Raw genomic sequence first — 12,764 nt, 5'->3', positions numbered from 1 at the left:
GGATGTTACCGGTAGCCTACGTCTGTGTAAATACCTCTTGTTATAGCGTGGACACCTGCGGCTTATAATCAAGTGCGGCTTATATATGTACAAATACATTTATTTACTTATTTTTAGCCGGTGCGGCTTATATCCAGGTGCGCTCAATAGTACGGAATTTACGGTAATTGCACAAAAGCAGTCTGTAACTGGAGGAAGACAGAGTAACACTCATCCTGCACCCCTTGATACGCTAATTTACAGAATCATATGGTAATGCTTCTTATCTGTCGCATGAAGGTCTGCACACTGTTCAACTCCCGATCTGCAAATGTATTTAGACAAGGCAACGTTTGGATCTACAAGATCTTGTACAGGCCTCAACCCTTTTTCCTTTTTTCTACAGTTTGGACGTTTCTTGTCCTGCACGTGTATGTATTTTGCCTGAAAATGCACACACTAGTTTTCTCCTGTTGTAGTTTCACCATTGTGATTGTTTAACCTTTATTCAACCTGGTAGGTCCCATTGATATTAAGAACCTTTCTTTTCAAGGGAGACCTGGCCAAGACAGTCAGCAGCAAAAACACAAAGTTACAGACAGAGACACGAAGTGAGACAAACTGCAATTTAAAAAACATCATTAGTACAAAATGATAAAATGCCATACCTCATGTACAAAAACATCTCTGCTTAAACACTATTGATACATATTAACAGTTTGACCCACTTAGGGTCTCTGCTGTACACATTTCTATTTTTTCAACTTTTCCCATGGCCTTCACTCTTGTTTACGAAGAACAGTGTTGAAAAACGGCACATACTCACGCTCCTCGCTCTCATAAAAAGGAAGGGAGGCCTGCTGCTCAGATGATGGTAAATGGTCTGGGTTCACTTCATATTCATGCACCGGCCCAGCAACAAGGGCATCCCAACCGTATGGCCGCCGCCCTTCACCCAGAGGAAGGTTACACATTACCCAATGCCTACCTTTTTTCTCTCGACAGACCATTTCAATCAGATGTGTCCATCAGGAAGAGGTTTGATTCCAACTGAAGACTTGCTGTATGGTGTACCTACATCTGACAGTTACAAAAGTAAGACCGAAGTATTTGTATATGACTGGACATCATAAATAGATCATCTTAATCCACAGAGTGTAATTGAAGAACACTTTATGCTGAGAGCTCGAAATCATGGAAAGTAAAGACTTAAAGGGGACATATTATAGCCCTTTTCCACCTTTTCAAACAGTAACCTCTGGTCTAAATGAAACATCTGTGCTGTGCTTTGGTCCACATATAACATGAATAATGCACCACAGGAGGTTTGTGACCCTGTAGAAACCAGCGCTCTGAGAACGCTCGGTTTTGGTGTGTGTATCTTTAAATACAATGAGCACCAAGTAGACATCACTCCTTGGCTAGCAAGAAGAGTTTTGCTCCAGACTGGGGGTGGAGTTGGTGGGTGGAGATACCAGGGGAGGGTAGGGTCTTAACAGAATCCAACATGTCAAATGTAAAACATTTGAAATGGAGTATTTGTCTTTCTTATGCAAACCACAGAGGACTGGGTGGGTTTATTTCACATTTTGAGGGTCGGTTGACATTTAGGTTAACGAAATAAATGTTATAAAAAACACACTGTCAAAGTGGATTTTTGTGTCAAAGTGGAAAGTGCACACTTTCAACTTGGGTGTCTTAAAGTAATGTGATGATGTCAAAGTTTAAACTATTCCTGTCTTAATGTTTGCCCCATGTGGTATCGTCTTTTTGCTTCTTTGTATTCTTGCGCATTTTAAACCAAGAACCTTTTTCAATATTGATGCTTATGCACTCAGCGAAAAAAAGTAACAGTATCATTATTTTCTACATTCTGCCCTCAATAAATCCTACGAAAGAACAAAATAAGTGATTTACAAAATTAACTGTGATATTAATACTGTTTCTTTCTGGCCATCTTTTTTTTATTCTCTCTTAATCTATATTAATCTAATCTATGTTAATGTCACAGTTACTCAACATGTGCCTTTCATACTTCCTTTACCTCTTTTTAACATGTTTTGCCTTCTTCCGCTTCTTTTTACAGATGCAGATGAATGCACGCTGTTTGGCCAGGAGGTGTGTAAAGGAGGCTTCTGTCTGGATACTGTGGGCAGCTACGAGTGTTACTGCAAGACAGGCCAGGACTACGACCCTGCCAAACTAGAGTGCAAAGGTCAGGATGTACACAGCACGATAACCTGAACGAGCTAGAATGCACATGTGGATGCTCACGAATAAAACTAAGATATGAATTTTGATTTCTATTTTCACCACTTAAATTTAAAGTTAGAGTTTGTTGAAGACATTCTCTGTCACTAATTAAGACTGCACGCCTTATGTACAGAGGCTATACATTCCTATATATACTAATCATACAAGCTATACAAGCCCAGTGGACAGTTGGCTCCCGGCCCATTTCTTTTCCATTCAGCCCATTTCTGTCTGGCCTGACGGGGTCAGAGAAGAGCCCAGAACTGTCCTGAGGCTTCTGATCTTTATCTGTGCAAATCAATGAGAAGAGATGAAGAAAGTGAACGAATGCATTCGTGTTTGATAGATGCCTCCAAAGCTTGAAACGGCAGAATGATAGAATCTTGCTTTTTTTTTTGGATAAAATGTAACCCAGCATGAAAATGTAGATCAGAAGTGAATGAGGAGCTGACTCAATCTTTTCTTTTAGAAGAAGTGTTTACAGATTCATATTTCATGGTGTGCTACAGCCAATTCTAGGACAAGCGGACCAACCGAGCAGACCTTCATGAGAATGACAACGTTAGAGTATTTGGCAATCATGTGTTTTTTTTGTTTTCAGCTGCCTGAAGCAGTATTTAAAGTTTCTTGTTTATAATTGGTATGTGTGTGCAGACATGGTTGGTCAATTAAGCGGGTTGATATAAGGAAAGTTCTCTGATGTTTGCTGTTCTTTTTTCTGCAGATATCGATGAATGTCTGGATGAGTCAGTGTGCGTTGGTGGACAGTGTTTGAACACAGAGGGCTCTTTTATGTGTTTCTGTACACATCCCATGGTGCTGGACCCAAACTCTAACCACTGTGTCTTCGTCCCTGAGGTGGCAGGTAAGACACACTTTTTCTTAATCCCATGCAGACAGCTTGAGCCATTGACTGTATAAAGTATAGCGGGCTCTAGCCTACCAGTCTAAAAAGTGAAGTCAGGGCAGAGTTGCCTTTTTGATAACCAGCAGGGGGCGACTCCACCGGTTGGGAAAAAGAGTGTGATTGTGTTGTGTGTGATTCTACCAGGAGGGAGTTGCCTTCACTCGAGGGCATCTCAGAGGTTGTCAGGATTTAAGGGCTTGGGCCACACTGGGACTTGAACCAGCAACCTTCCAATTTCCAACCCATGTCCCTACAGACTGAGCTGCTAACGCTGTATCTATAGATTACTGATGTAATAACCAACCTTGTGTTACCATTTTATGATAACTCAGCTCAGCCCTTCATTTTTCTCCAGCTTAACTCATCTTGTCCAATAATAATTAACACTAGCTTTAAAAATGAAACAAATAAAACAGATGGTTACAGTGAGGCCAAAGTTGACCATTAAGACCTTCCAGAGGACACATTGACATGTGGACAGGAGGAGGTGGGGATCAGACTCCCAATTGTAAGATTAGTGGAAGACATTTTTACATTTACAATAGCCCTTCAAATAGTGATTGTGTGTGTGTGTGTGTGTGTGTGTGTGTGTGTGTGTGTGTGTGTGTGTGTGTGTGTGTGTGTGTGTGTGTGTGTGTGTGTGTGTGTGTGTGTGTGTGTGTGTGTGTGTGTGTGTGTGTGTGATTGTCTTTGCAGAGCAACACGAGTCAGAGCAGGAAGACTACATGGGTATCTGCTGGCAGACAGCGAGAGAAACCATGACGTGCACACGGCCGCTGGGTCCCAACAGGAAGACCACATACACTGAGTGCTGCTGTCTTTACGGAGAGGCCTGGGGCATGGAGTGTGCCCTGTGTCCGCCCAGAAACACTGGTACACTACACAACCGCACAACGCACGCCTCTCTCAGGCTAGTGTTAGGGCGGCCTCAGATCGAGCATCATGCTCATGGGCCACACATTCTGTTGATGAGCACTAAGGAACCTCTGTAACACCAGGAAGATGTGTTACAGAGAGAAACATCTGAAGTGAAGTTTTGATAGTAAATGAAGTTCATTCCTCAGAGACAAAAACATTTCCCAAATGTCAAAGATAAAAGATGTTGTCTTTTATTTGTCTAAATTTATTACTCCTTAAATGATCTTTTTCCTCGATGTGGTTTAGCAATACCATTGCTCATGGTTGCAAATTTTTAAGCTCTACAGTGCCAATTGTTATCTTCCTTATTCTCTCTCTCCCTCATCATTTTAAACTTTACTTTATCTCTATTTCTGTTTTCTTCTTCTGTCTCTCTTTCTCCCTCTACTTATTTTTTTAAATTTTTCCATCCTTCCATTGCACTTTTTTATTGTATTTCTGTTTTGTGCTTTTCTTTCTCATCTTTTCCTTTTCTGATTCTTTTTTTCATCCTAGTTTCTCTTCTTCCCTTCCTTGCTGCGTTCCTCTTTTTTCATCTGTTCTTCTTCTTCTTCTTCTTCTTCTCTTTCTTCAAGTTTTTTTTTCCCATTTTGCCTGTTTCCTTCTTCATCATCTCCTTCTTCCCTTCCGTCCTCCCTTATCTCTAATATTATTATCAGTACAGCATTTTATCGCTGAGATGTTTTGTATCTAGTGATTTATGCCTTCTGTCTCTGTCTTTTTCCTTCACAGAGGACTACGCGTCCATGTGTAACCTTCCTCTGGGTGAAGGGCGGCGGCCATACGGTCGGGATGCCCTTGTTGCTGGGCCGGTCCATGAATATGAAGTGAACCCAGACCATTTACCATCATCTGAGCAGCAGGCCTCCCTTCCTTTTTATGAGAGCGAGGAGCGTGAGTATTTCTATTTCAAACACCCTTTATATGATCATAAAAATAACAATAAACACAGTACTGTTTTATATTTAACTTTAAAGTTTTTACAATGGAAGCCAAAATGATTTAAAGATGCCAGGAGATAAACATCAAAATAAATTTTAAAGGAGCCACATGTAACACTGACACCCAGTGTTTAAAATGGGTACTGCAGCACACATTCAACTCATAAAGAAAGCTGTCTCACACCGCCCCCCTCCTCCCTAGAGTTTTTTTTTACCTTCAATGATATGGAAGCAGTTGAGGGAAAAAGGTTTTATTGTAGTCAGCTTGTATTTTTTTTTTTCCTTCTTGTTAATTGTACAAACATCGAGAAGTTCAGCCAATAAATGTTCAACTTCAGCTTCACTGGAGACTTTGGCTCTAGTCTTCAAATCACGGCATTAATGCAATGCTGCCACCTTGTGACAATAAAACTAACAAGTTAGAATATGAATCCTAAACTCAGAGGAAAACAAATGTTCCTGATGCCAGAAGTATAAAAGCATAAATGATGTTTTTGAACAGTGTACTTAAAGTAATTACCGGTATGTATGTTTTGAGGTGGGGTGGAGAGATTTAAAATCATTGAATATTGAGAGAAACAAGTTTGAGTCAATTAAAAAAAAAAAGTTGACAAGAGGTTAATAATCATGGGTTTAGGTCTTCATATTATTGTGAGTCTTCATTTCATTCAGGAACTTATATTAATAAGTCTTTAAACTACAGTGTCCACAATGCTTGGTCGATGTAATTAGTCGATATAATTAGTTCAGTGTTGACGAGGAGTCAACTGATGATATCGGCTCCAAGAAACCTTTTTTTGTCTTTTAAATTTAAACTAGCTGCTAACAGGTCCTGGGTTCAGTGTTTGCACGAACAAATAACGTTTTTTGAATGGAATTGAACTGATTTTATGTAACAAAATTACAAAACCCAAAAACCTATTTTTACCAAAGACAAATGTACAAGATGTGAAAAACAAATTTACACTTTCACCAGTCTTCAAACAAATTTATAAAAACAGAATCTTGACGGAAAGGGAATGTACCAAATGACCTTGCATATAAAATGTATTATGTTACCCAATGGTTTATTATTACAAATGGTGTTTTCTTTTGTGTGCCACAGGTCCATACAGGGGATTTGAGGGTTTGCAAGCAGAGGAATGTGGTATACTGAACGGCTGTGAGAATGGTCGGTGTGTTCGAGTTCAGGAGGGTTACACCTGCGACTGCTTTGATGGATACACATTGGACCTGTCCCGCATGGCCTGCATTGGTAAGAGGACAGTTACACACAATGACAACAAAGCAGAAAAAAAACAATAAATCAATATGAATTGTATTTTCAATGCCATTCATTTCTGTCCACAGATGTGAACGAGTGTTCAGAACTTAACAATCGGATGTCTCTGTGTAAAAATGCAAAGTGCATTAACACAGTGGGCTCCTATCAGTGTGTGTGTCTGTCGGGCTTCATTCCCTCTGACAAACCTAACTACTGCGTGGAGGCAGCTAGACGGCCAGCATCAACACACACACAGTGAGAAAGGACGAACACTAGGGGGCGACAAGAGACACTAAAACAACACGCACAAGCTTGTATTACTTTACTTGTGAGGACGTCCATGGATCAAATTCAGTCACTGCCAAATTCACAACACTTAATGTTGAACTCCCTGTTTTCATTAGATCAGCCAAATCCTAAATCACTGCACAAGTGATCATCAGAGGTAATCGAGAGAAAAGTTTGAGATTTTGGGGGTGATCATATAATATAAGGGAGGGTACCTTTGCATAAAATCTATAGCTACTCATATGCCAAAATCTTTCCTCTGAACTAACATAGTCCTTACTCTGATTTGACTACAAAATATACAACCTACTTTTACAGTTCCTTTATATTCTATTAAGTGACTTAAAATAAAGCCTGTCTAAATATTATATCTTCACATGACTTATTAAGGGGGGAACATCAAGATATTGTAACTTGTTCTTTCTTTAATAGTTCCAATTTTGGGATTGGCCAAGCTGTATTTTTCCCAAGAGTTTGATGGAAGATCTCATGTCTGTGCTCTGAAAAGAACAAGAACCAGGAAGTGATTTGCCTAGTTTAGCTGAAATACTGGAAGCAAGACTCAACTGTTGAGATATGGTTGTCACCAAATAGCTATTTTGCTCTCGAAAAAAAAATTGAAATAAGTATTTTCCTATAATTTTCCTTAACTTAAATAAGCGATGATAATGCAGAATGGATGTAGAGTAAGAGCTTGTTACCGGACTCTTACCGGACATTGAGCCAAATCATGTAAGGAAAATGTGACTAAAAAGGCGAGGGTTTTTGTTTTGTTTTTTTAGCAAGGAATGAAATCCTTTTTCTGAGTAAGCATTTGCCAAATAGCTCTAATCATACATGACAGCTAGAGTTGATGGACTGACGGCTGATGAGCCAAAGATTGGAGAAAGACGAAACTGTTCCTGATATTGGCAATATACAACTATTGAGATGATTCATCAAGACAAGAATGCATCAAAACACATTTGAAGGCAAACCACAGATGTCAATCTGAAAGTGGTTAAGTAATCACCAAAGATGTAACAATTCCCCATCTGGTAAAAAATCACATTGCTTATCATTGTAATCCACTGAAATTAAGAGATGTTTAAAAGTTATATTTTGGGACCAAAGCGTGCTGACCAATTCATGTCGGCCCACAGCTGTAAAAATATGAAAACAGAACCCTTTACATCCACACATACAGCAGTTTGGTCAGTTGCCTTCTACTATGAAATATAACAATCAGTGATTGCCTTCAGCTTCAGTTTTGTGTGCAAATGTTAAAGGTCCCATATTTTTCCTTTTCTGCTTTCATATGCTCTTTAATGTGTTTTTCATGTGTTTTGGCACATTTATTTGCAAAAATTCAAAGTCCACAGAAACGCGGCTTCTCCTACCTCCTCCTGTTAGCAGTAGAAATGGCCGCACGAAATGCTCGGTCCCTCGCCCCCCTTGTTCAAACTGGGTTTGTGACATCACAGTCACGTCAAGAGGACAGTTACACACAACTGCTTTGATGGACACATATTAAATACACACAGGAAGTACAGTATCATAAGCCCTTACTGTTCAGCAACAAAAATAAAAGCATAGCAAAAACTGTTTTAAAAAGCAAAATAATGAAATTTCAGACATGCAAAAGAAAAGTAGATAGTCAAGTTTTAATATTCTGTGATTAATTGGAAGAAAATATGTAAATGATTGACAGTATCCAGAAGCAACACTGAAAGTATCGGGCCTCTGACCAACCTCTTGTATTAAGAAGAGGGTTGATATATTTGTAATGCTTGGAGCTTCTCTAACCTTTCTACTTAGTGCCCCCTCCTATTTGTATCGCTCCGGGATGGGAACCAGCATATTGCTTCCTATCAACCTTAGATGTCTAAGGTTAAGTGAATGCCTGATCAGTCAGTTAAAATCATGTCTAATTCTGTCTTTTTATATTTCAGTCTTTTTTTTAAAAAAATGTCAGATTTAAGCAGTTGTCCAAGGGCTTTGACATCATCCTCATCGTAATAGTACGTTTTAAATGACAGCCTCAAACAGGTATAAAGAAACTAGAACTTCTTAAGGCAGAGCTCTCTACTTTTTATCCCTGAGGGAAAAAAACACTTTGTCCTTAAAAGTACAGAAATACAAGCACACACGCACACACAGACAAACAGACACTTACTTAATCAAAGCCCATATATCCTGCACTGTAGAAGATACACACTAAATGAAACAAGCGGTAATTTACTTGAGATGAAGATTCAACTTAATCTACTATGTGGTGCCAATGTGGTGGATAGAAACACAGAATTGTATAAAATATATGTTTTGTCTGTCTGCTTTTTAAAGTTTGTTTCTTATTTTGTTTTTAAGTGGAGTTTTTTTGTGTGTGTCATAAGAGGAAGTTTAGCTCATTTAACGTATCGACAAACCCTATGGACTTGTGCTGGGTGATCCAGTTGTTATTTTCTACCCAGTCAGACTGATTGTGGATATTTAATTCTGTGAAGAGGCCGGCTGTCTGCTCCCTCTCTTCCTCCATCGCCGTCCCTCCTTCTAATTCGAGGGACTTTATTTTTTCTACACCACAGCTTCTCAAAGTCATTTACATACAGATACTGATGTATGAAAGAAAGTTGTTAATATAAAGTGTTTGGAATAAGCTTTCATGTGAGATTATGTGTTGATGTTTTTTATTGTAAAATGCAATCATACACTACTTGTTTTCTCATAAATCAGAAGTTGCTTAGGTCCATGTTTCATTGAAAGAACTGTAAGACATTTTTTTGTTCTGGTATTTCCTTTGCTTCTTCCGACTTCATGTGTTAAGGTGACTGAAATGAATTTTTATTTTTCGTACTTCTATTATCTGCATTTTACTGCAAAGTCTTGCCAGGTTGCAAAGCTGCTATGGGACAGCGATAGGAGAGAAGAGACTTGTGTACATTTAAACAGAAGAGTGGAGAAAACAGCTGATGTATTTGTAATTTGTACATGAATAAATAGCTTTTTTCTATGAATTCATATTACAGTGTACATTAAACCCCTTGGTAATAAACCACAGATTGTGATATTTACGCTGGCTGGCTTTTGTATTATTATTTTTTGTGTCTGAAAACAGATGCACTTGGAAACACTATTTATTAACCATGTTTTCCCTCACTTGAAAAAATTACCATTATTGTTATCACAAAGGTCACAGACCGACTTGTTTGACCAAAAGCTTCCATCAATAGTGAGTTACATCTCTAATACTGAGTCAAACTTGAGTTTGCTGCCTGAGAGAGTTTTATTTGGAGTAGTCAATAAAGTAAGAAAATAATGTGAAGAAAGTTATTTAGTGAAACTGAATTATTGTTATGACTGAAAGTTTTAAGTAATGATTTTGATGTTTTAATATCTGTATATTGTTCGCTGTGCTTTGCTCTTGTGGTATGTGTGTATGTGCATGTGTGTATAGATGTCTGGTTGAGTTGAACTTTTACCATCATCTGCTCAGGGGCAACAAAAAATTAACTAGTTAGCTAAATTAATACAAATCATCTTTTCTCTTCTGAGACTAATGATACTTTCTATTGTCCCTGTTTCAAACACCTAAAACTAAAACTGAAAGAGGCCTGGCAGAAAAACGTTTGGGAATCACTGATCCATGGTAATATAGGTGAATTTTTGTAGTATTTCTCAGCATCTCTATGGCGTGACTACAATGTAAATTATTTATTCATGTTTCTAAATCTATATTTTTGGGCCATATGTCTGCCAAGATGTGGTTTATTTCAAATAAAATAAAAATACAAAAGTATTTGTATGCAGCAGTAACCGTTAAAGTGCTCTTCTTCTGTATCTTTCACTGTCCTTAACCTAAAAAAGCAGCCATGAATAATCAGCCAGCATCCTCGTCCATTTAATCATATTAATCATTTACTTCCAACTTAGCAGAGAATGCCTGCTCTTTCTTAACTGCTTTTAATTTTTCCCGGGAATGTGAACCGCCTTGATTATTCAGCTGCAATGCAACAAGTGTTATCTTCAAGTTGGGAAAAAAAAAAGAAAGCAGCTGTAACTCTAAAAGGCTCAATATCCAGTTTTCCACATCAAAGAACTTTTCAAATGCTTCAGGTTTGACCAGTGGCCAATAGGCTCAATCATCTTTTTTTATCTCATTAAATCAGAGATACTAACCAAACAGACATGTATTTAAATCTACTGTGAGGCATTACTTACTGGTTATTTAACAGAATTTAATAATGATGGTATTTTATGAGCTTCAACAGCAAACAAGACAATCAGTATAAAGATTGTTTATTCTTATAAAGCTATATTTACTCACTGAAACAGCTGCCGCAGGGTAGGCGTCAGCTCTCGGCAGAAATTGCCTTTCCACCCCTATTTTTCCCATATTCCCAGTAAAGAATATTGATAAGTGATACATTTTGCTTTGATACTGCTTTGTCCACACAGGCCACCAAAATCAACACAAAGCAAAAGTTCTCACGATGCAAACAGAATAAATAGGTACAGTACTAAGTATCTTTAGTATAAAGATACATTCAGACTTTCAGATATAGACATTAAGAGTCTTGGTTTGCAGCAATTCCATCCGTTCCAGTATTCATCTTCCTTCTTCTGAAGCTGCAGCATGAAAGTGATTTTCTCCATGTGGTGGGTCGAGTTTATAATGTTAAGGATGAGTTTCATGGTGGGAGAATCTTTTGAAGCCAGTAATTAGTAATTAGCTTTTTTTTCTCACAACTATTAATCATTTCAAGAAGGTTGTGTCCTTTTTACGAAGACCTTCAAGAATTTCACCAAACTATGAAGAGGTGAGGGTGAAATCAAATATTGTGTCCAGTTTATATTGTATACATTAACTGTCCCATTCGTGGGCAAGACCAAAAAACATGAAAAACCGCTCCACACTCCCTCCAGCAGGGTGATGACAAACCACACCAAGTAATTATAATGACTATTGGAGATTTTTCTTTTTTTTATCATTTTGTTGAAAAGACTCTTCCAGTTCTCAGTCACCCGTACTCGTTACTGTAATTGACCTACATTTCACATAGAAACTGGGGGCAGAAGCACACACTTATTGTCCATCTGGATTAGATTCTGTCCTTCTCTCTGAGGCTGCTCCTCCCCTCTGGCTTTATCTGTATCAAGTCTACCCAGTGATATTTGCGGAGCTGTCCTGCACACCAACCTTTGTTTCCAGTAAACGCTGAATCTATTAATAGACAGTGTGAGTGAAAAGGGGGACGGAGCATTTGGGAGAGAGTTATGATTGAGTCAACTTGCAGAATTTCAACAAGGTTTTTTGACAGACAGGGAATTTCCTGATGGGTTTTCATAGTATCATGATCTGCACAGAAGAGGTCAGCTGGCAGGAAGGTAAGTGCCTCCTTCACTTTATATCCACTTTAATCTGCAAGAACTCAAACATGGTCAGCTATGATTTACAACATGTGTAGGTGTGTGTGGTTGTATTTCCCTGTCAGAAATGCAGATGTCTTGTACCAGGCTGAATAATCCCAAAGAGTAAATTCTGGGGACACTGGGGGCTGAGGTTGCACCACATGTAGTCATATGAAAGAACAGAAGGTATTTAGTGTCTGATTAAAAAGCTGAGCGGGTAAAGACCCCTACATCTTTTTTGACAGTGACCAAAAACAGGGAATAAAAATAGGACAAGGTGGGATTTACATTCATCAATAGAACAATGAAACAACTCAAACGACCTAAATGTTACATGTTTTTATCCACTTGACCTGATCCCATCATCAATTTTATCTGTCACCAACTTATACTTCAATTGAGTTCATTTTTAACAGAAGCAATATGTGGACACGTCAGAGCCGGCCGGGCAGAGCAGCTCTGAGTGTGTGTGCACGCTTCAGAATGTGTGTAGGCTATGTGAGGCCCCTGTGTGTTCACATGCTGTGCCTCTTGTGCTTCTGCAACGCAATAGTGCAATGTGAAATCACACACACGTATACTCATATTACACCCTTAAGGATGCAATGTGTAACTACAAAAGTGTAATGACAGCAGAACTCTGTTGAGGCAATGTTGTGAAATCACATTGTGCAAATGGCTATAATTGTGTCTTTAAATGTTTGTGCTGCCAAACACACCAGTAATGCAGTCGCTCTGCAGCTGATCACAGACAGTGCCGACACTGACCTAGGGCTGCAGCTGCTGCTGCTGCTGCTGACAAGCTGCTAATGATATCATAGTGACC

General features: G+C 38.7%; 1 protein-coding gene across 1 annotated transcript in view; it reads left to right on the top strand.

The window, feature by feature from the left end:
• Positions 1-9,600, top strand: part of ltbp1 (latent transforming growth factor beta binding protein 1) — a 91,156-nt gene extending 81,556 nt beyond the window's left edge. The window contains exons 24-30 of the mRNA XM_079362320.1: positions 985-1,074; positions 2,066-2,194; positions 2,957-3,097; positions 3,836-4,012; positions 4,790-4,951; positions 6,104-6,253; positions 6,349-9,600. Coding sequence (XP_079218446.1) covers positions 985-1,074; positions 2,066-2,194; positions 2,957-3,097; positions 3,836-4,012; positions 4,790-4,951; positions 6,104-6,253; positions 6,349-6,521 — 1,022 coding nt within the window. The 3' untranslated portion in view covers positions 6,522-9,600. The remainder of the gene's footprint in view (positions 1-984; positions 1,075-2,065; positions 2,195-2,956; positions 3,098-3,835; positions 4,013-4,789; positions 4,952-6,103; positions 6,254-6,348) is intronic.
• The last annotated feature ends 3,164 nt before the right edge of the window (positions 9,601-12,764 follow it).

Source organism: Symphodus melops, assembly GCF_947650265.1.
Source record: "Symphodus melops genome assembly, chromosome: 15".
Taxonomy (NCBI): domain Eukaryota; kingdom Metazoa; phylum Chordata; class Actinopteri; order Labriformes; family Labridae; genus Symphodus; species Symphodus melops.
This window is presented reverse-complemented; position numbering and strand designations above follow the sequence as displayed.